General features: G+C 48.2%; 1 protein-coding gene and 1 long non-coding RNA gene across 5 annotated transcripts in view; one reads left to right on the plus strand and one right to left on the minus strand.

Annotated features, from left to right (window-relative positions):
* DNAI3 (dynein axonemal intermediate chain 3) overlaps nt 1-24,399 on the plus strand; it is a 132,619-nt gene that overhangs the window by 103,110 nt on the left and 5,110 nt on the right. For 3 of the 4 annotated variants that reach the window (XR_012724973.1, XR_012724972.1, XM_075320515.1), the window contains exons 19-24: nt 269-332; nt 583-713; nt 7,996-8,200; nt 8,845-8,936; nt 10,457-10,579; nt 10,773-10,955. Coding sequence is in view for 2 of the 4 variants with exons in the window: in XM_075320515.1 (XP_075176630.1) it covers nt 269-332; nt 583-713; nt 7,996-8,200; nt 8,845-8,936; nt 10,457-10,579; nt 10,773-10,916 (759 nt within the window). In the remaining 2 variants the exon portion in view is untranslated. Of the gene's footprint in view, nt 1-268; nt 333-582; nt 714-7,995; nt 8,201-8,844; nt 8,937-10,456; nt 10,580-10,772; nt 11,332-24,399 lie in introns of those variants that run through there. The other variant, XM_075320514.1, reaches the window with a different exon arrangement.
* LOC142248989 (uncharacterized) lies at nt 8,788-22,025 on the minus strand. Its single transcript, XR_012724974.1, has 3 exons — nt 21,912-22,025; nt 12,877-13,013; nt 8,788-10,871 (listed from the first exon to the last, which is right to left on the minus strand). It is a non-coding gene; the product is annotated as an uncharacterized LOC142248989 (long non-coding RNA).

Genomic DNA, 24,399 nt, shown 5'->3' on the forward strand with positions numbered 1-24,399 from the left:
CACTCCTTGTATCACCACTACCATCATCACTCCTTGTATCACCACTACCATCATCACTCCTTGTATTACCACTACCATCATCACTCCTTGTATCACCACTACCATCATCACTCCTTGTATCACCACTACCATCATCACTCCTTGTATCACCACTACCATCATCACTCCTTGTATCACCACTACCATCATCACTCCTTGTATCACCTTTAACACTTGTGTATAGATTAGTGAGAATATACCAGGCCAATGACCCTTCATCTCATTACAGGACGGGGAGCTGGTGTACACAGACTGGAAGATGGAAAAGGACGGAGACACCGGAAGACTCATCAGTGAGCTGTCTATATATACAGTGTATACATTGGGGGTCTATACACCCATCCTGGACCCTCCTCTAATTCTTGGGTATAGACCCTTGGTTGGGTTATTACATACTTTTAGCATAGTATGTTTTTTTCATAGGTGAACTTACCACATGCACACAGCGACATCAAATGTCTAATATATTGGATGTCATGTAACGTGCCCCACAGCGTCATATTAAGTGTAACCACTGACTGGATTCATTTTTGGCATTTGCAGGTGCTAAACCCTCACAGAGACACGTCATCCATGATGGACTGGTCCACACCGTGCAAAGATCTCCATTTCTAAAGGATTTTGCACTCACTGTCGGGGGCTGGAACTTCGCTATTTGGAAGGAAGGAGTCACTGTGAGTATTACTATTCTGGGCAGATGGACCATGGTGCGGGATCATATCCCTACCACATAATATGGGGGATCAGGGAAGTACACACCTCTCAGAACATACTCCGGGGATCCATCAATACAGTTAGGTCCAGAAATCTTTGGACAGTGACACAATTTTGGCGAGTTGGGCTCTGCATGCCACCACATTGGATTTGAAATGAAACCTCTACAACAGAATTCAAGTGCAGATTGTAACGTTTAATTTGAAGGTTTGAACAAAAATATCTGATAGAAATTGTAGGAATTGTCACATTTCTTTACAAACACTCCACATTTTAGGAGGTCAAAAGTAATTGGACAAATAAACCAAACCCAAACAAAATATTTTTATTTTCAATATTTTGTTGCGAATCCTTTGGAGGCAATCACTGCCTTAAGTCTGGAACCCATGGACATCACCAAACGCTGGGTTTCCTCCTTCTTAATGCTTTGCCAGGCCTTTACAGCCGCAGCCTTCAGGTCTTGCTTGTTTGTGGGTCTTTCCGTCTTAAGTCTGGATTTGAGCAAGTGAAATGCATGCTCAATTGGGTTAAGATCTGGTGATTGACTTGGCCATTGCAGAATGTTCCACTTTTTTGCACTCATGAACTCCTGGGTAGCTTTGGCTGTATGCTTGGGGTCATTGTCCATCTGTACTATGAAGCGCCGTCCGATCAACTTTGCGGCATTTGGCTGAATCTGGGCTGAAAGTATATCCCGGTACACTTCAGAATTCATCCGGCTACTCTTGTCTGCTGTTATGTCATCAATAAACACAAGTGACCCAGTGCCATTGAAAGCCATGCATGCCCATGCCATCACGTTGCCTCCACCATGTTTTACAGAGGATGTGGTGTGCCTTGGATCATGTGCCGTTCCCTCTCTTCTCCAAACTTTTTTCTTCCCATCATTCTGGTACAGGTTGATCTTTGTCTCATCTGTCCATAGAATACTTTTCCAGAACTGAGCTGGCTTCATGAGGTGTTTTTCAGCAAATTTAACTCTGGCCTGTCTATTTTTGGAATTGATGAATGGTTTGCATCTAGATGTGAACCCTTTGTATTTACTTTCATGGAGTCTTCTCTTTACTGTTGACTTAGAGACAGATACACCTACTTCACTGAGAGTGTTCTGGACTTCAGTTGATGTTGTGAACGGGTTCTTCTTCACCAAAGAAAGTATGCGGCGATCATCCACCACTGTTGTCATCCGTGGACGCCCAGGCCTTTTTGAGTTCCCAAGCTCACCAGTCAATTCCTTTTTTCTCAGAATGTACCTAACTGTTGATTTTGCTACTCCAAGCATGTCTGCTATCTCTCTGATGGATTTTTTTCTTTTTTTTCAGCCTCAGGATGTTCTGCTTCACCTCAATTGAGAGTTCCTTAGACCGCATGTTGTCTGGTCACAGCAACAGCTTCCAAATGCAAAACCACACACCTGTAATCAACCCCAGACCTTTTAACTACTTCATTGATTACAGGTTAACGAGGGAGACGCCTTCAGAGTTAATTGCAGCCCTTAGAGTCCCTTGTCCAATTACTTTTGGTCCCTTGAAAAAGAGGAGGCTATGCATTACAGAGCTATGATTCCTAAACCCTTTCTCCGATTTGGATGTGAAAACTCTCATATTGCAGCTGGGAGTGTGCACTTTCAGCCCATATTATATATAGAATTGTATTTCTGAACATGTTTTTGTAAACAGCTAAAATAACAACACTTGTGTCACTGTCCAAATATTTCTGGACCTAACTGTAGGTGCAGGGTCGGCCTCTATAACCCTACATAGGATTCTCCTTAGTCTCCGGCTCAGGGGCTTCAGAAAGGGAATAACACAACACTATTGTGGTGGACAGACCCCTTTAGTTTTTTTTCATCTTTATCTCCTGAAAATGGAGAAACATTTGTTTGGGTTGTTCTTTTGGGGGTTTTTTTGGAGTTGAGCTTTCTATGGTATTCACTATACATAGTATGAATGACTATATATATATATATATATATATTTATATATATATATATATATTTATATATATATATCTATGTATGTATCTATGTATGTGTATATATATATATATATATATATATATATATATATATATATATATATATAATATATCTATCAGCTGTAGTACCCAGGCGTCGCCCGGGATAGTAACTGTCTCTCTCCCAGTCTCTGTGTGTTGCTGTCTGTCTCTTTCTTTGTCTGTCTGTTTCTATCTCAGTCTGTATTTGCATCAGTCTGTCTGTCTCAATCTCTGTATCTGTCTGTCTCTCTCTCTGTCTTTTTGCCCGGCTGTCTTTTTGCCCGGCTGTCTCTTTGCCCGGCTGTCTCTTTGCCCGCCTGTCTGTCTCTAGGGCTGTCTCTTTTGAGGGCTGTCTCTTTCCAGGTCTGTCTCTTTGCCTGGCTGTCTGTTTCTAGGTCTGTCTCTTTCCAGGTCTGTCTCTTTGCCCGGCTGTCTCTTTCCAGGGCTGTCTCTTTGCCTGGCTGTCTGTTTCTAGGTCTGTCTCTTTCCAGGTCTGTCTCTTTGCCCGGCTGTCTCTTTCCAGGTCTGTCTCTTTGCCCGGTTGTCTCTTTGCCCGGTTGTCTCTTTGCCCTGCTGTCTCTTTGCCCGGCTGTCTCTTTGCCCAGCTGTCTGTTTCTAGGTCTGTCTCTTTGCCCGGCTGTCTCTTTGCCCGGCTGTCTGTTTCTAGGTCTGTCTCTTTGCCCGGCTGTCTCTTTGCCCGGCTGTCTGTTTCTAGGTCTGTCTCTTTGCCCGGCTGTCTCTTTGCCCGGCTGTCTGTTTCTAGGTCTGTCTCTTTGCCCAGTCTGTCTCTTTGCCCAGTCTGTCTCTTTGCCCGGGCTGTCTCTTTGCCCGGGCTGTCTCTTTGCCCGGGCTGTGTCTTTGCCTGGGCTGTCTGTTTCCCGGGCTGTCTCTTTCCCGGGCTGTCCGTCTCTTTCCCGGGCTGTCCGTCTCTTTCCCGGGCTGTCCGTCTCTTTCCCGGGCTGTCCGTCTCTTTCCCGGGCTGTCTCTTTCCCGGGCTGTCTCTTTCCCGGGCTGTCTCTTTCCCGGGCTGTCTCTATCCCGGGCTGTCTCTATCCCGGGCTGTCCGTCTCTTTCCCGGGCTGTCTGTCTCTTTCCCGGGCTGTCTCTTTCCCGGGCTGTCTCTTTCCCGGGCTGTCTCTTTCCCGGGCTGTCTCTTTCCCGGGCTGTCTCTATCCCGGGCTGTCTCTATCCCGGGCTGTCTCTTTCCCGGGCTGTCTCTTTCTCGGGCTGTCTCTTTCCCGGGCTGTCTCTATCCCGGGCTGTCTCTATCCCGGGCTGTCTCTATCCCGGGCTGTCTCTTTCCCGGGCTGTCTCTATCCCGGGCTGTCTCTATCCCGGGCTGTCTCTTTCCCGGGCTGTCTCTATCCCGGGCTGTCTCTATCCCGGGCTGTCTCTTTCCCGGGCTGTCTCTATCCCGGGCTGTCTCTATCCCGGGCTGTCTCTATCCCGGGCTGTCTCTATCCCGGGCTGTCTCTTTCCCGGGCTGTCTCTTTCCCGGGCTGTCTCTTTCCCGGGCTGTCTCTTTCCCGGGCTGTCTCTTTCCCGGGCTGTCTCTTTCCCGGGCTGTCTCTTTCCCGGGCTGTCTCTATCCCGGGCTGTCTCTATCCCGGGCTGTCTCTTTCCCGGGCTGTCTCTTTCTCGGGCTGTCTCTTTCCCGGGCTGTCTCTATCCCGGGCTGTCTCTATCCCGGGCTGTCTCTATCCCGGGCTGTCTCTTTCCCGGGCTGTCTCTATCCCGGGCTGTCTCTATCCCGGGCTGTCTCTATCCCGGGCTGTCTCTATCCCGGGCTGTCTCTATCCCGGGCTGTCTCTTTCCCGGGCTGTCTCTTTCCCGGGCTGTCTCTTTCCCGGGCTGTCTCTATCCCGGGCTGTCTCTATCCCGGGCTGTCTCTTTCCCGGGCTGTCTCTATCCCGGGCTGTCTCTATCCCGGGCTGTCTCTATCCCGGGCTGTCTCTTTCCCGGGCTGTCTCTTTCCCGGGCTGTCTCTTTCCCGGGCTGTCTCTTTCCCGGGCTGTCTCTTTCCCGGGCTGTCTCTTTCCCGGGCTATCTCTATCCCGGGCTGTCTCTATCCCGGGCTGTCTCTGTCTGTGTCTCTGTCTCTCTTTATCCGTCTCTCCACCGACATCTTTTTACCTCACACATAAGCTTGTTATACTAACAGTTTATTTTGTTCCTATAGCAACCACTGACAGTTGCTATTTATAGCCTGCAGCTCCCAGCTCCATTCAGTTTAATGGCTGCAGGATTTTTGTAGAGTAACTGGAAAGCACGGGGTTAAATTTTCCCGCCCAAACGTGGTCTATGACGTTCCCTGAGTCACATGGGGCGTCTGTGCAAAATTTCGTGATTGTAAATGCGACGGTGCAAATTCCTTTAGCGGACATACATACATACACACATACACTGAGCTTTATATATTTTATATATATATATATATATATATATATATATTAAATTACAAAGCATTTTAATTGTTTTGTTAGTTTTTTTTTTTTTTATTATTTATTTCTAATTATTTCTTTTTGCATTTTTAACTTTTAATTTCCTCTTTACTTTTTTTAGTTCCACCATATAAGATCTCTATGATTGTTTGGGGATGATGGGGGGGTCACAGCGAGGGAATGGCCCCAGGGCGGCTTTGCACGTGCGATGTCGGTGGGGTCAAATCGAAAGGGACGCACATCCAGCGTCACTTTCGACATCGTACTGTGTAAATCCTAGATGATACGATGAACGAGCGCAAAAACGTCGTTATCGTATCATCGTTGCATTCACCGACATTTCCATAATGCCGGTGCCGCGACAGGTACGATGTAGTTCCTCGTTCCTGCGGCAGTGCACATCGCTGTGTGTTACGCCGCAGGAGCGAGGAACTTCTCCTTACCTGCCGCCGTCGGCTATGCGGAAGGACGGAGGTGGGCGGGATGTTTACATCCTGCTCATCTCCGCCTCTCCGCCGCTATTGGCTGCCTGCCGTGTGACGTCGCTATGACGCCGCACGACCCGCCCCCTTAGGAAGGAGGCGGGTCGCCGGCCAGAGCGACAGTCGCAGGGCAGGTGAGTGCATGTGAAGCTGGCGTAGCGATAATTTTCGCTACGCCAGCTATCACACGATATCGTACCTGCGACAGGGGCGAGGACTATCGCGTGCGACATCGCAGCATCGGCTTGCGATGTCGCAACATGCAAAGCCCGCCTTAGATTCCGCGGTCGTGATTGACTGCTGCTTCTAAAAGGGAAAATGGCCGGTATTTGAGTTTTCTTTGCTCCACTACATTAGTAAGGAGCTTTACCAGGTGAGGATGAGGACCTGATAGGAGAACGCCAGGAATAAACACAAAGTGCCACATTCTGGTATAATTAGACTTTCTTGGAAATGGGTAACACTACGAAATGTATGACTGATAAGGACAGGGATGATGCTCTGTAGGTAATTGTTTGCAGGATTGTACTGCGCTACTCAAACTAACTAGTACCAATTTGTACTGTATGGTTAATACTCTTAATTACCTCAATTCCCCCTTCATAATATCGTGGTCATTAAAGGGAATCTGTCAGCAGGTTTTGCTAGGTAAGCTGAGGACAGCATGATGAGGGGTTAAAAATACAAAAAAAACAATTGTGTCTCTCTTCTCTGTGTGTAAGCTATTGTTTACTTGAACTAAAGGGTTTATTACCCATTGATTAACATTACAGAACTAGAAACTCACATGCATGCTCACTGTCATTGTATAATCTCTATTGAAAGCCCGGGGTGGGTGAGGACAGCTCTCTGGGTTCAGCTATATGGTGTGGACGGGGACAGGTCCCTGGGTTCAGCTATATGGTGTGGACGGGGACAGGTCCCTGGGCTCAGCTATATGGTGTGGGTGGGGACAGCACCCTGGGTTCAGCTACATGGTGTGGGTGGGGACAGCACCCTGGCCTCAGCTACATGGTGTGGGTGGGGACAGTTCCCTGGGCTCAGCTGCATGGTGTGGGTGGGGACAGTTCCCTGGGCTCAGCTGCATGGTGTGGGTGGGGACAGTTCCCTGGGCTCAGCTATATGGTGTGGACGGGGACAGGTCCCTGGGCTCAGCTACATGGTGTGGGTGGGGACAGCACCCTGGGTTCAGCTACATGGTGTGGGTGGGGACAGCACCCTGGCCTCAGCTACATGGTGTGGACAGGGACAGCTCCCTGGGCTCAGCTACATGGTGTGGGCAGGGAAGGCTCCCTGGGCTCAGCTACATGGTGTGGGCGGGGACAGCTCCCTGGGCTCAGCTACATGGTGTGGGCGGGGACAGTTCCCTGGGCTCAGCTATATGGTGTGGACGGGGACAGGTCCCTGGGCTCAGCTACATGGTGTGGGTGGGGACAGCACCCTGGGTTCAGCTACATGGTGTGGGTGGGGACAGCACCCTGGCCTCAGCTACATGGTGTGGACAGGGACAGCTCCCTGGGATCAGCTACATGGTGTGGGCAGGGAAGGCTCCCTGGGCTCAGCTACATGGTGTGGGCGGGGACAGCTCCCTGGGCTCAGCTACATGGTGTGGGCGGGGACAGTTCCCTGGGCTCAGCTATATGGTGTGGACGGGGACAGGTCCCTGGGCTCAGCTACATGGTGTGGGTGGGGACAGCACCCTGGGTTCAGCTACATGGTGTGGGTGGGGACAGCACCCTGGCCTCAGCTACATGGTGTGGACAGGGACAGCTCCCTGGGCTCAGCTATATGGTGTGGGCAGGGAAGGCTCCCTGGGCTCAGCTATATGGTGTGGGCGGGGACAGCTCCCTGGGCTCAGCTACATGGTGTGGGCGGGGACAGCTCCCTGGGCTCAGCTACATGGTGTGGGCGGGGACAGCTCCCTGGGCTCAGCTACATGGTGTGGGCAGGGAAGGCTGCCTGGGCTCAGCTACATGACTAAAACTCAATTCTTTGATTATCTGAGAAAGATTACTGGGTGCAGCCATTCTCAGATCATCAAAGAATTGAACATAATGTAGGCATAGATTCCCTGAATCCAACGATGTATCACTTAGATTACTGGGTGCAGCCAAAGTGATACATCGTTGGATTCAGGGCCTGTTTGCCTACATTATGTTGCTGTCAGATGAGGTAGCAAAAACCTGCTGACAGATTCCCTTTAAGGCTGTGCTTTTATGGCACTCTAGATTTGAAGACCACAGGGATGGTCTTGCAGGAATTAAAGGGTTAATATTTGTATTCTCGTTATATGTTTTTCTCATTGTATCTGTCTCTCTCAGAGCGGACCGATCCTGCAGTCGTGTTGCACTCAGAAGAGGTACACTGCAGCCCACTGGTCCCTGTCCAGGCCCGGCGTGTTCTTCATTGGCAAGGAAGATGGGAATGTGGATATCTGGGACTTACTGGAGAAGACACATGAGCCGTCTCAGACGCAGAACGTATCAGCAGCCGCCATCACCTGCATTAAACCCTGGATCATCTCAGGTAAGCGGCGATAAAATACAAACTGATGATGATGATGATGATGATGATGATGATATGGCCGTTTTGTGTACGCAGCCGCAGCGCAGACCAATGTGTCTTTATGGTTACAAGCGCAGTCTGATCCTGTAGTCATGCGTTACTCTCATCTATCTGCCGCCTTTTCTGCGTAATCCACAAACAGAAGCGGAAAGACTTCAGATACCCGACCGGATCAGACATTGCATTCTCACTGTTGCTGGAGTGGGAGCTGCGTGTACAAGTCAGCTCTCGTTTGGTGCATAGATGGGGGGGGGGGGCTGGCGACATTTGTTGACCCCCATCTACCATGTCTATGGACATATGTCATACCGGGGCATATACAATATACATAAGGGTTGTTTTTGTTAGACAACCTCTTTAAGCATTTCTCATAAACTTGGCGCTCGCAAATTCCCAAAGATAGGGAATTAGATTGTGAGACACAAACAGATGCACACTCAAGATTATTATTTTTTTTTTAAACAGATACATTTTTATTGAGCATTTTTTGCATATTCATATCAAATAAAGGACATAAAAAAAGAGGCAAAACAACCTCCAGCCCCCCACCCCAAATCAAGACGATCCTTGAACTGCAACAATTAATTGCATTTTTATTATTGCAGCAAAGCAGCATTTTCTGGCTGTGGCCGATGACAGCGGCACCCTCCATGTATTACAGATCCCATGGACCTTACATCACCCGTCCGCTAATGAGGTTGGTTCAGGGGCAAATTCTTTATCTATTAAGCACCTTAATAAACACATAAAACCTCATTTCATTTTTACTGATGTTACTTTATCCACTCTTCTACATTTCACTGATGTTACTTTATCCGCTCTTCTATATTTCACTAATGTTACTTTATCCGCTCTTCTACATTTCACTGTTACTTTATCCGCTCTTCTACATTTCACTGATGTTACTTTATTCGGTCTTCTACATTTCACTGATGTTACTTTATCCGGTCTTCTACATTTCACTGATGTTACTTTATCGGTCTTCTACATTTCACTGATGTTACTTTATCGGTCTTCTACATTTAACTGATGTTACTTTATCCGGTCTTCTATAGACCTTTGCAATGTTTGATTTTCTCCCTTTTTTTCTATTACATTTCACTCTTGTATCTTTCTGCGGCGGTATGTAAATTGGTTTTAATACGGGGGAAGATGCAGGAATTAAAAGAATCTTTTGACTAACCTTTTTGGACTCTATACCAACCAGTTTAGATGGTTCCCATGAATCATGGGCTGCAAGAATTAGTAGTGATACTTCAATTTGGTCTATGGTGGCGCTGCAATTAATTTAAGTTCTGCTGCTAAGTTTTTAGGGGGGGGTTTTGCAATATACCAGTGATCCCTAGAGGTCCTCGTATGGGACACCATGGGATCATGACATTTTAAAAGGATCCCTGTATTGTAAAGGGATTCGTCAAGGCTGAAAACCCCTTTAAAGCCTTTTAGGGTCTCTACTATAAACATAGAGTGACTGTCAGAAATACTAATCAGTCCTAATTCCTCTTGTTTTTTTCTAGGAAATGTAAGAGCATTGGACAATAAAAGGGGAAACTTGTTGAGTCCTTGTCCGCCCCAAGGCAAACCAAGTGCCCTATAAGGTTCACAGCCCCGTTAAAGCCTTTTAGGGTCTCTACTATAAACATAGAGTGACTGTCCGAAATACTGATCAGTCCTGATTCCTCCTGGTTCTTTCTAGGGAATGTAAAACAATTGGACTATAAAAGGGGCATCTTGTTGAGTCCTTGTCCGCCTCAAGGTAAACCCCATATACTATAGGTAAATCCTATAGATATAAATGTCTTCCACCACATATAGTATGTGTCTGTGCCCAGCTTCACAACTTGCTCTTTGGTCACTGGTTCCTAAATTGAAACAGTTTAGCACCAATTTGCAGCTGTGACTCAATGAAATTTTGATAGGAAAAACATGGGCACTAGTGGAGTAAATGAGGACGTAGTATGGACCCTAATAACTAGAGACCATGCAAGGGTCTTATCTGGAGGTCTGCTGCTAAAGCCGCCGGTTCTATTGAATTGGTGAATTACTTCTTCCCGACGCAAGGCTACTTCTACCATTTGTCGCCAGGTCTATGGGGAAATTTCCCGGGGATGACATTGGCAGTTTCCATTGCAAGATCCGCTAAGGGACAGCGCATTTTTGCTTTGCGTTGTCCCATTTGCAATTGTTTGCAGCAATATTCTCCTTTCTCTTCTGCAGAGCTCCGGGGTCCAGCATTATTTGGACAGGGAGGTCAGTCATCTGGAGTATTACGAACAAAGAAAGACATTTCGGGCTTCAGAAAAGAGAACGTTGGAGCTGAAGAACCACAGCAAGAAAAGCGTAAGTGTCTTCCAGACTCCAGACCCCACGTCCAGCTCTATTGTGCACCCGTAGAGCTCGCGCCACTTCTCGGCCCCTGGTCTGAGTTTCCTTTGTGGTGTCCATTTCTACCAGTTTTCATATCCATGAAGAGATCACATAAGATGAGAGCAGAACGTCTCCGAGTATAATTCTGTTCTGTTTGTGCCTGTAGGAAATCTCTCCACCGGTGAAGTCCAAGGAGCAGCTCGAGGAGGAGATAAGCCGAGAGTACGGCGCATACTTGGCCCTGGAGAGCTCCGCGCTGATCAGTCTGGGGATTAAGAAAGACAACGAAGAAGAAACTGTGAAAAACTAATTCTTTTAGGGACCAGATGCTGTAAAGTTGCATACAATGGTAAAACCCCAGAGAATATTGTGCCAAGGAGCAGTGCAATGACCCCCAAACCCAGGGCTCTCCAGCTGTTGCAAAGACTACAAATCCCAGCAAGTCCTAACAATGTGCTGATAATCTTAGTTTTTGCAATTGTTGGAAAATGGTGGGTGTATAATATATAATTCTATCCACCACTGGTCTAATATATCACATAAAATGTGTTCTTTTGGAAAGTATAAAAAAAAAAACGTTGCGTTGAAAAGAACTCTACGTGTCCTGACAGTATTCACGTGAGCCCATCACATCCCCCTGCATCTCCCCAATGTGCGGGATAAATCAATGAATTGTGACCCAGTAATCCAAGTAGAGACATTTTTATCTCAATTAATTTATTAAAATTAGGGGTGCTTTACACGCTGCGACATCGCTACCGATATATCGTCAGGGTCACATCATTAGTGACGCACATCCGGCGCCGGTAGCGACATCGCAGCGTGTAACACCAAGGAGCGACGATCAACGATCGCAAAATCGTTCCAAAACGGTGTTCGTTGACACGTCGCTCCTTTCCTCAATATCACTGCTGCCACAGGTACAATGTTGTTCCTCGTTCCTGCGGCACCACACATCACTACGTGTGACACCACAGGAGCGACGAACATCTCCTTACCTGCGACTGCCGGCAATGCGGGAGGAAGGAGGTGGGCGGGATGTTACGTCCCGCTCATCTCTGCCCCTCCGCTTCTATTGGCCGGCTGCTTAGTGACACCGCAGTGACGTCGCTATGACGCCGAACGCACCTCCCCCATGAGGGAGGGATTGTTCGGCGGTCACAGCGACGTCGCTGGCCATGTAGTGCATGTGATGCTGCCATAGTGATAATGTTCGCTACGGCAGCGATCACCAAATGTCGCCCGAGCGACGGGGGCGGGTGCTATAACACTCGACATCGCTAGCAATCGCTAGCAATGTCGCAGCGTGTAAAGTACCCCTTAGAGTTGAGCAAAAAGATTAGAAGGACTCTGGTCCGGTGGTGCCGTTGGAAGTCTGTGGCTGCGGGATCAGAGCCCGGTGAATCCCCCTCTTATCGGACGACATCCTCGGTGCCTCTTCTGATTAGTTGGTCCAGTGCTAACATTACGTTATGACTAGGGATGATCGAATACCACAAATATTCGGCTTCGCGAATATCCGACGAATAGGTCGCCGCTATGCGAATATTCGATGTGCAATGTAAGTCTATGGGAGGGCCCAATTGTTGTTATTCGAGTTTCTCATAGACTTACATTGCGCATCGAATATTCGCGAATAGCGGCGATCTATTCAACGAATATTCGCGAAGCCGAATATTTGTGGTATTCGATCATCCCTAGTTATGACACAATGCAGAAGAGGCATGGGGATACCGGAAGGTGTAAGAGGAGGTTTGCAAGGACTACCAACAGGGTCACTGGATTTTCCTAATTTTCCCCATCAGAAACTCAATTCACTTCTATAGGAGCAGTAGTGCACGTGTGTGACCACCACCCCCATGACCAGTGAATGGAGCCGTGGTCATACATGTGCATTACTCCACAATCAGGCGACTATGGGTCTCCCATTCTCATGATGGGTGAAGGCCACTGCACTCTGCATCCCATTGATCATATGGTGACGGTTATGGCACGACCCCTTTAGGAGCTGCCTTGTTCAGACAATGCTGGCGTGGATCGACGTCCATTAGGGAACTGCGATATAAGCCGTGCAAGCAAGGAATTACACAAATGTGGCCCATGGGATATTACCACATAATCATATTAGAATTAATGAATCATCTACATGATTTTTTTCTTTAGTTAGAGGGTCTGACGTTCTCCGTAATCCCAGTATTATGTATTGGGCGCTTGGACGTACATACACATGTGTGGGTAGGTGGGCATGGGTACATAAGGCACGGACATACCATTTATCCTCCCATTGTGATCTCTCGGAATCCAGCTGCCTGAACTCTTCGGGCAAAACGTCTTCTTTGCCGGTCGTCAATTATTGGTCTTCTACGTCTTAATGTTGGCATTAATGCCCAAAGGTTAATATCCAAACCTGCAGGAAATAAATATTACAATTATTATGTATGGAGGAGCATTCATCGGGAATACGGGGTGTCACTCTGCTCACACCAGGGGTTTGTTGGCTACATCCCATGTGGAGAGAGCGGCCCATAGGCCTTTACCGTCCCCTCGTATTGTGGTGCCTACTGAGAGGGGTAGCCCCATGTGCATTCAGTCCATAGTAAAGGGGGATGAACCTCCCGAACCTTAGGAAGTTCTGGAGCAGAACTGTGCGGCAGGGGTGGTGGTTTGGAGGGCAAAAAACACCTGAGGGGTTCCCGTATATTTTCCATGGAAAGAGGTTGGGCTGCAATACCAGACCCAGCCTATGGACAAGAATGGAGCCAATTCCTGCCATAATTAATAAAAAATCTATTGGTCTCATTGTGGCTATCCCCCCAAATCTATGAGCAGGTTTTTGCTATGTAATCTGAGAGCAGCATGGTATAGGGGCAAAGACCCTGATTCCAGCAATATCACTTACTGGGCAGCTTGGTGCAGTTTTGATAAAATCCATTATTTCTCTGCCATAGATGTAGCAGTGCTCAGAATGCTGATCTCTGTATAACCCCGCCCACACTCCTGTTTGGGAACTCCTTGTATACCCTCTAAATTGTCAGCAGGCAGCCAATCAGTGGTTGGGGCGGGGTTACACAGATTAGCCTGACTGGCCTGCATGCGAGTCCTGCAGTGATAATCTACTGCCGAAAACACCACTATGTTGAAACTACAGGAAGTGGCTGGAATCAGGGTCTCTGCCCCTACACTATGCTGCTCTCAGATTACATAGCAAAAACCTGCTGACAGATTCGTTTTAGCACCACAAAAATGTAAGAAACTTTCCTCAGTGTCGACAAGCAAGAGGAAGTTTCTATTTTTTTGCAAAAATATGATGCGCACGAAAGAAGGGAATTTTGTTTACTTACCGTAAATTCCTTTTCTTCTAGCTCCAATTGGGAGACCCAGACAATTGGGGTGTATAGGCTATGCCTCCGGAGGCCGCACAAAGTATTACACTAAAAGTGTAAAGCCCCTCCCCTTCTGCCTATACACCCCCCGTGCTCCCACGGGCTCCTCAGTTTTGGTGCAAAAGCAAGAAGGAGGAAAAAATTATAAAACTGGTTTAAAGTAAATTCAATCCGAAGGAATATCGGAGAACTGAAACCATTCAACATGAACAACATGTGTACACAAAAAAACAGGGGCGGGTGCTGGGTCTCCCAATTGGAGCTAGAAGAAAAGGAATTTACGGTAAGTAAACAAAATTCCCTTCTTCTTTGTCGCTCCATTGGGAGACCCAGACAATTTGGACGTCCAAAAGCAGTCCCTGGGTGGGTAAAATAATACCTTGTAAGAGAGCCGTAAAACGGCCTCTTCCTACAGGTGGGCAACCGCCGCCTGAAGGACTCGTCTACCTAGGCTGGCATCCGCCGAAGCATAGGTATGCACCTGATAGTGTTTCGTGAAAGTGTGCAGGCTCGACCAGGTAGCCGCCTGACACACCTGCTGAGCCGTAGCCTGGTGCCTCAAAGCCCAGGACGCACCCACGGCTCTGGTAGAATGGGCCTTCAGCCCTGATGGAACCGGAAGCCCAGCAGAACGGTAAGCTTCGAGAATTGGCTCCTTGATCCACCGAGCCAGGGTTGATTTTAAAGCCTGTGACCCTTTACGCTGGCCAGCGACAAGGACAAAGAGTGCATCCGAGCGGCGCAGGGGCGCCGTACGAGAAATGTAGAGTCTGAGTGCTCTCACCAGATCTAACAAGTGCAAATCCTTTTCACATTGGTGAACTGGATGAGGACAAAAAGAGGGTAAGGAGATATCCTGATTGAGATGAAAGGGGGATACCACCTTGGGGAGAAATTCCGGAACCGGACGCAGAACCATCTTGTCCTGGTGAAACACCAGGAAAGGGGCTTTGCACGACAACGCTGCTAGCTCAGACACTCTCCGAAGAGAAGTGACTGCTACTAGGAAAACCACTTTCTGTGAAAGGCGTGAGAGAGAAATATCCCTCATTGGCTCGAATGGTGGTTTCTGAAGAGCCATCAGCACCCTGTTCAGATCCCAGGGTTCTAACGGCCGCTTGTAAGGAGGAACGATGTGACAAACCCCCTGCAGGAACGTGCGTACCTGTGGAAGTCTGGCTAGGCGCTTCTGGAAAAACACAGAGAACGCTGAGACTTGTCCCTTAAGGGAGCCGAGCGACAAACCCTTTTCCAGTCCAGATTGAAGGAAGGACAGAAAAGTGGGCAAGGCAAAAGGCCAGGGAGAAAAACCCTGAGCAGAGCACCATGACAGGAAAATTTTCCACGTCCTGTGGTAGATCTTGGCGGACGTTGGTTTCCTAGCCTGTCTCATAGTGGCAATGACCTCTTCAGATAATCCTGAAGACGCTAGGATCCAGGGCTCAATGGCCACACAGTCAGGTTGAGGGCCGCAGAATTCAGATGGAAAAACGGCCCTTGAGACAGCAAGTCTGGTCGGTCTGGTAGTGCCCACGGTTGGCCGACCGTGAGATGCCACAGATCCGGTTACCACGACCTCCTCGGCCAGTCTGGAGCGACGAGGATGACGCGGCGGCAGTCGGCCCTGATCTTGCGTAACACTCTGGGCAACAGTGCCAGCGGAGGAAACACATAAGGGAGCTGAAACTGCGACCAATCCTGAACTAAGGCGTCTGCCGCCATAGCTCTGGGATCTTGAGACCGTGCCATGAACGTCGGTACCTTGTTGTTGTGCCGGGACGCCATGAGGTCGACGTCCGGCACCCCCCAGCGGCAACAGATCTCCTGAAACACGTCCGGGTGAAGGGACCATTCCCCTGCGTCCATGCCCTGGCGACTGAGATAATCTGCTTCCCAGTTTTCCACGCCTGGGATGTGAACTGCAGAGATGGTGGAAGCCGTGGCTTCCACCCACATCAAAATCCGCCGGACTTCCTGGAAGGCTTGCCGACTGCGTGTGCCGCCTTGGTGGTTGATGTATGCCACCGCTGTGGAATTGTCCGACTGAATTCGGATCTGCTTGCCTTCCAGCCACTGCTGGAACGCTTTCAGGGCAAGGTACACTGCCCGTATCTCCAGAACATTGATCTGAAGTGAGGACTCTTGCTGGGTCCACGTACCCTGAGCCCTGTGGTGGAGAAAAACCGCTCCCCACCCTGACAGACTCGCGTCCGTCGTGACCACCTCCCAGGATGGGGGTAGGAAGGATTTCCCCTTCGATAATGAAGTGGGAAGAAGCCACCACCGAAGGGAAGCTTTGGTCGCCTGAGAGAGAGAGACGTTCCTGTCGAGGGACGTCGGCTTCCTGTCCCATTTGCGTAGGATGTCCCATTGAAGAGGACGCAGGTGAAACTGCGCGAAAGGGACTGCCTCCATTGCTGCCACCATCTTCCCCAGGAAGTGCATGAGGCGCCTCAAGGGGTGTGCCTGACCTTGAAGGAGAGATTGTACCCCTTTCTGTAGTGAACGCTGCTTGATCAGCGGAAGCTTCACTATCGCTGAGAGGGTATGAAACTCCATGCCAAGATATGTCAGCGATTGGGCCGGTGTCAGATTTGACTTTGGAAAATTGATGATCCACCCGAAACTCTGGAGAGTCTCCAGAGTAGCGTCGAGGCTGTGTTGGCATGCCTCCTGAGAGGGTGCCTTGATCAGGAGATCGTCCAAGTAAGGGATCACCGAGTGACCCTGAGAGTGGAGGACCGCTACTACAGTAGCCATAACCTTGGTGAAAACCCGTGGGGCTGTTGCCAGGCCGAACGGCAGTGCCACGAACTGCAGGTGTTCGTCTCCTATGGCGAAGCGCAAGAAGCGCTGGTGCTCTGGAGCAATCGGTACGTGGAGATAAGCATCTTTGATATCGATCGATGCAAGGAACTCTCCTTGGGACATTGAGGCGATGACGGAGCGGATGGATTCCATCCGGAACCGCCTGGTCTTTACGTGTTTGTTGAGCAGTTTCAGGTCCAGGACAGGACGGAAAGACCCGTCCTTCTTTGGGACCACAAACAGGTTGGAGTAAAAACCGTGACCCTGTTGCTGAAGAGGAACAGGGACCACCACTCCTTCTGCCTTCAGAGTGCCCAGCGCCTGCAGAAGAGCCTCGGCTCGCTCGGGAGGCGGGGATGACCTGAAGAATCGAGTCGGGGGACGAGAGGTGAACTCTATCCTGTAACCGTGAGACAGAATGTCTCTCACCCAACGGTCTTTTACCCGTGGCAGCCAGGTGTCGCAAAAGCGGGAGAGCCTGCCACCGACCGAGGATGCGGATTGAGGAGGCCGAAAGTCATGAGGAAGCCGCTTTGGTAGCGGCACCTCCGGTGGTCTTTTTAGGACGTGACTTAGACCGCCATGAATCAGAGTTCCTTTGATCTTTCTGAGGCCTTTTGGACGAGGAGAATTGGGACCTGCCCGCGCCCCGAAAGGACCGAAACCTCGACTGCCCCCTCCTCTGTTGGGGTATGTTCGGTTTGGGCTGGGGTAAGGATGTATCCTTTCCCTTGGATTGTTTGATGATTTCATCCAAACGCTCGCCAAACAATCGGTCGCCAGAAATTGGCAAACTGGTTAAGCGCTTTTTGGAAGCAGAATCTGCCTTCCATTCCCGTAGCCACAAGGCCCTGCGGAGTACCACCGAATTGGCGGATGCAACCGCCGTACGGCTCGCAGAGTCCAGGACAGCATTAATAGCGTAAGACGCCATTGCCGACGTCTGAGCGGTTATGGACGCCACCTGCGGCGCGGAAGTGCGTGTGGCTGCGTCAATTTGCGCTTGACCTGCTGATATAGCCTGTAGCGCCCATACGGCTGCGAATGCTGGGGCAAAAGAAGCGCCGATAGCTTCATAGATGGATTTCAACCAGAGCTCCATCTGCCTGTCAGTGGCATCTTTGAGTGAAGCCCCATCTTCCACTGCAAGAATGGATCTAGCCGCCAGTCTGGAGATTGGAGGATCCACTTTGGGACACTGAGCCCAACTTTTGACCACGTCAGGGGGAAAAGGATAACGTGTATCCTTAAGGCGCTTAGAAAAACGCTTATCTGGACAATCATGGTGATTCTGGACTGCCTCTCTGAAATCAGAGTGGTCCAGAAACATACTCGGTGTACGCTTGGGAAACCTGAAACGGAATTTCTCCTGCTGAGAAGCTGACCCCTCCACCGGAGGAGCTGAGGGAGAAATATCCAACATACGATTGATGGACGCAATAAGGTCGTTCACTATGGCGTCCCCGTCCGGAGTATCAAGATTGAGAGCGGCCTCAGGATCAGACTCCTGATCAGCTGTCTCCGCATCATCAACCAGAGATTCCCCCCGCTGAGACCCTGAACAATATGATGATGTCGAGGGAATTGTCAAGCGAGCTCGCTTAGACAGTCTGGGACTGGGGTCTGTGTCAGAGCCCTCAGCCAGGTATCTATGAGAATCCCCGGGGGGACATTGTTGGTCCAACTGAGGGGGGCCAGGGAACAATGATTCAACAGAGTCCCTGTGCTGAGATACCGGTCTGGACTGCAAGGCTTCTAGTATCTTAGCCATAGTCTCAGAGAGTTTATCCTTAAAGACTGCAAACTCCGTCCCTGTCACCTGTACAGTGTCAGCAGGTGGAGCCCCCTGGGCCCCCCCTAGCAGAGGCTCCGGCTGAGTAAGTGCAGCAGGGGCCGAGCAGTGCACACAGTGAGGGTCAGTGGAACCTGCCGGTAGCGGCGTCGTACATGCGGCGCAGGCAGCATAGTAAGCCTGTGTTTTGGCACCCCTGCCTTTTGTGGGCGCCATGCTATGTCTTCCCTGAGTAACACAATAGGGAATATAGCCAGAAAAACAACTGTGCACTATACAGTGTAAAATATATACCATAAACATATAATTACACTTCTGCACAATGGGGCTAGCACCACAGGTGCTGCTTACCACCCGCTTAAAGCGGTTGTGAGGCCACCAGAATCCCTGCCTGGGTCTCCCAGAATTTGTCCCCCTCTGCAGCGTCCGAGGAGCTGACAGGAATGGCTGCCGGCGTCCTGAGGAGATGAGGGAGCCGTGGGTGTGACCCCGAAAGTGCGGGAACTGGTGCCTCACAGTGCACAGTGAGGGGGGTGGAGTATGCAAAGCATGCTCCAGCCCTCACTGCTGCACGTCTGTACAGCGTCCCGCCCTACCCCTGCCTGTCAGGGCTGTGGGCGGGAGGAGGAAACACTAGGCCGTACAAGCCGGGGACTCAAGTAATAAGCGCGGCTGCCATAAAAGCGCGGAAGTCCCCGGCGCACTACAAGTCCCAGCCGCGCCGCAGTGTTAAAACATGGCGGCGGCGGTAGTGCGGTAGTCCCCCTACATAAACACACTCAGCGACGCTGAGTGTGTAATGGCACATTAACCCGGTCAGCGCCGCGGTCCCCGGTGCACTAGCACACCCAGCAATGCTGGAGTGTTGCTGTGCGCGGTCCCCACAGGGACACAGAGTACCTCCAAGTAGCAGGGCCATGTCCCTGAACGATACTCGGCTCCTATCCAGCAGGCTCCCAGGAGTTGTGGATGAAGCACGGTCTCAGTGCCTGGAGACCGATAGGATCCCACTTCACCCAGAGCCCTAAGGGGGATGGGGAAGGAAAGCAGCATGTGGGCTCCAGCCTCCGTACCCGCAATGGATACCTCAACCTTAACAACACCGCCGACAAGAGTGGGGTGAGAAGGGAGCATGCTGGGGGCCCTATATGGGCCCACTTTTCTTCCATCCGACATAGTCAGCAGCTGCTGCTGACTAATCTGTGGAGCTATGCGTGCATGTCTGACCTCCTTCGCACAAAGCAAAAAACTGAGGAGCCCGTGGGAGCACGGGGGGTTTATAGGCAGAAGGGGAGGGGCTTTACACTTTTAGTGTAATACTTTGTGCGGCCTCCGGAGGCATAGCCTATACACCCCAATTGTCTGGGTCTCCCAATGGAGCGACAAAGAAAATTTTATTTTTTTTTACACCACAATAATTTCTTAAAAAAAATCTTTCTATATTCCAGTTGATGGGGTACATAATTGAGTATGCATCTAGTCTCTGATCACCCCATATAAACCTCTAGTGAGTGACCATCCGAGTGCATGAGCCCATGGCTAACTGAAAGCATGGCGGCTGTTAAAGACAGTTTAAGACCAACCCAAGGAGGAAGGAGGATCTGCTGGAAGGAAGGTTAGAGGGGTACAGGGGTCCTGCTCAGGGTGACTCCATTAGGAGCTGAATTTATGATAAACATTGGAATATCTAAAATAATTATCTTCTTCGATTTTAGATGACACTAATTCTAATATTGGGCCAGAATAGTTTTGGGTTGAGGAATTTTTAAGAACCTGGAAGAACCCAACACAACCATGGAGAGACCATACAATGCTGAGGATTTGCAAAGTCCCGTTTATCCATATAAAATAACATGGTTACTTTCTGCACACTTGTTTTTAGATGATGGTGCAAATTTTAATTTATAAGGACATAAAGAAAAAATCTCCTAATTCTGAGCTAATTAGAGATTGTGCATAAATGGCAAATTTGATGACCTCTTCTAGGTTTTCCAGCTTCCCTCTTTGTATACTGAAGTAGCAGGATGTTTTTGAGATACTTTAAATTTTAACGTGCCCTTTAATGTTGAGTTCAGATGTCCTGTAACTATCCTTTATCACAGATCCATTAAAGATCTGTTTGCAAAAAAGTTTGCAAATCACAACTTTTTTTACTGTGTTTAATAACGAATGTCGGACAGATCCCTTTTTAACATGTGGAGTCAAGGAATGGATCTGTTAAGGAAACAACAAATCTGTTACAAATCCAAGTACAATGAATGTCTAAATAACAATCCGTTAATGGATCCATTAAACAAAAAGACTGATGGCACTCATCAAACTGAAGTGTGAAGACTGATGGCACTCATCAAACTGAAGTGTGAAGACTGACGGCACTCATCAAACTGAAGTGTGAAGACTGATGGCACTCACCAAACTGAAGTGTGAAGACTGATGGCACTCACCAAACTGAAGTGTGAAGACTGATGGCACTCACCAAACTGAAGTGTGAAGACTGATGGCACTCACCAAACTGAAGTGTGAAGACTGATGGCACTCACCAAACTGAAGTGTGAAGACTGATGGCACTCACCAAACTGAAGTGTGAAGACTGATGGCACTCACCAAACTGAAGTGTGAAGACTGATGGCACTCACCAAACTGAAGTCTGAAGACTGATGGCACTCACCAAACTGAAGTGTGAAGACTGATGGCACTCACCAAACTGAAGTCTGAAGACTGATGGCACTCACCAAACTGAAGTGTGAATAGGTGCATTACTGAACATGACATGGTCGTTGCTATATGCTAAATATCTCATTTTTCTCAGCTTTCCCTTGGCAGTAATGCAGGTCTATATTCACACATTCATAGTTTTCATACTTTAGCATTTTAGAGTGCAAACTGTCTTTTTTGTATGTTAATGGATCCTTTGTCCATAGACTCCAATGTTAAAAAAAAAAAATGGATCAGGCAGAAATCCGTTTCCAAATCGATCTTTGCAGGATCCGTTCTAACGGATGACAACAGGACATGTGAACACTAAGATACTTACAAGTCCTGTATCCCAACATCTTCACTGTCAGTATTTAGGTAAAACCTAAAAATAATGTTGGTCACTTATTTTTGGAGCAAGAAGAATTTGTCTCATTTGTTTTCATTTTCAAATTTTTGGACAAAAGCGTCAATAGGAAGCCCAAAAGCCACCAACGGCCTCCGTGCATGGAGGGCATCTGACCACAAAGATTCCTAGTTGGCAGTTAAGCAATACCAATGGATGTTTTTTATTTTTCCCCTCCGAATATTTCTACATTTTGTGTAAATTTGCAGCTAAAGATCTGACCTGACGTGAGGACGTACTGCCCATCTGAAAATCTCAAGGCATTCAGAAACACATCAAATAAAACACGAAACATTTTCCAAAATTTGGGAAATCGCAAAAAGTGATGCAGTCTCTCCAACCACTGCCGCTACATCAACAGTTTGTTTCCGCGGCGACGATTATGAAGTATCTACTCGAGCATTCTAAAAGGGAGGGACTTACAGCAGCCAATAGGAATCAGGTATTCATTTTGAAATGTAAACAGTCTGCATAACTTGGTCTTTTGATAAGTTGATTTACCGTAAAAAGGAAATGGTCCAATAATAAAGAAAATGTTGAATAAGATACTGCTGCCATTAGTTCCAGGCCTGAATAGTGCCCTCTAACCACTACCATAGGGGCAGCAAACTTGATGCTCTTTTACCTTTACCATAGCGGCAACCCATGGGCTGCTTTTATGGGGTCATTGGGAAAAGCAAGACTGGCATATGGCAGCCGGGGGACCAGATATTGCACTGGGTCCCAGACACCATAAGTACTGACAGTGAAATAGTGGACAGTGCGATTCCTCCACTTGATTTGGGAAAGTTAAAGAGAAACCATTGTTTTAATCTTTTTTTGTTTTAGATTAATAATTAATAGTTCATGTGAAGATGAGATATCTTGTAATGTCTTATCAGGAAAATCTGCTGCTTTTTCCTCCTGGACTGATCAACCATTCTCAATGTCACATTACTGAGAGAGGAGGTGACAGTTGGTGCTCATAAAATTCTATGGAGGGGGAGGAGCTAGAGGGCGATACAGACATCCTGCTGCAAGTTCTTCTGAAATGTCAGTTACACTTTAGCCCCTTACTGACATCACATACATTTACGTTATATGACGACTCCCTAACTTTGATGCGGGCTTGCATGCCAAGCCTGCATCTTTCCTGGCAGATGATGGCTGTGATATTCAGCCATCATCTGCCTCTAACAGCAGCTGGTTAACCTGTTGAATGCCACTGTCAATATTTGACAGTAGCCTTTACAGTGTGCCAGCATGCAGTACATCAATGTATGTGATAGCAGAGTGTCGATAAGTTGCCGTGATGGGCAGGGGCCTGCTAAAGACCAATAATGGTACTCCTATGAAAGTCGGCCTGTAGTTGGCGTTAATAGGAGACTGTGATTTTCACTATACACAGCAGTACTGTGATATTGCTGTGTAAAGTACAAGCAATCGGATGATCGCAGATTAAAGTCCCCTAAGGGGACTACAAAATTTTCATTTGTAATTTGCCTGAAGAAGGAGCCTCTGTGCTCTGAAAGCTGCTAATATAATTTTTCTGGTTAGCCTATAAAGGTATCACTCCTAAAATACTTTTATCATTCTTGGGACATAGTATTTCAAGTAAAAAGTGAAGAAATATTAAAGAAATAAAAAGAGTTAAGAATCACCCCCCTTTTCTCCCATAGAAAATACACATATTTGGTATTGCTACATCTGTAAAGGTCCTATCTATCAAAATCTAAAACAAATTAAAAAAAAATAAAAACTCCAGATTTACATTATTTTGGCTGCCGCAGCACTGCGATTGAATGCATTAAGAGACAATCAAAACATTGTCACTACCCCAAAATGGTATTGGTGAAAGCATCAGCTCAGGGCGCAACAAAAGTCACACAGCTCTATGGACCAAAAATGTATTTAAAATGTTATGTCATTATGTCATTTCGAAATTTGTTATGTATGTGTATATATATATATATATATTTGTCTTATTCTGTCTGTCTGTCTGTCTGCTTTCGCATTGGGTGCTTGCCTCGTCCCGACCTCGCCTCCCGCACACTTTGCCTGTTCGGCCACGCCCCCCATGTAATTACCAGCAGGTGACGGGATACGCAAGGACTGCACGGAACGGATTAACCAATGCAAAATTAATAACGTATTGCACGACACAAGTGGGGGAAAAGAGCGGGAAAGGAGGGGGAGAGAAGCGGGAAGGTGCACAGCAGTGAATATAATGTAATATACATACAAATACTTTAACTAGTTTGTCAAAGCTGCAAAGCCTCAGATTGTCCTCCAAAAGCAAAACACAGTATCCTAATTAAGCAAAACGCTGAGTCCTTGTTACTTTACTCGTGAAACACAATGCAGAGTCTTTTCCTAGCTGTCCCTAACTAAAAGTAGTGTGCACACTTAACTGCCGGTTTTAGCGTGGGATACCTCGTCACCGTTGGGGCCCGTATTCCGCCAATAGACACCTCTAAAGTTCAGTCTTTGTCCCGGATCTGTAACTTGCCCGTGCTGTCTGGCTCCTTGCTCCACATCCAGCCTCTTTGGATCTGTGTCTTGGGGAGACGCCACGCAACACTCTCAGGTACTTGGACCTCGTTCAGCAGGGCAGACTGCGGCCTTCTATCTTTCAGCACAGCCGAGCACACTCCTTTTTCCAATCAGCCACATGTAGACTCCCTCCTCCTCCTGTTCAGGACTGTACCAAGTCACTCAGAGCAGCAGGGGC

Source organism: Anomaloglossus baeobatrachus, chromosome 8 (assembly GCF_048569485.1).
Source record: "Anomaloglossus baeobatrachus isolate aAnoBae1 chromosome 8, aAnoBae1.hap1, whole genome shotgun sequence".
Lineage (NCBI taxonomy): Eukaryota > Metazoa > Chordata > Amphibia > Anura > Aromobatidae > Anomaloglossus > Anomaloglossus baeobatrachus.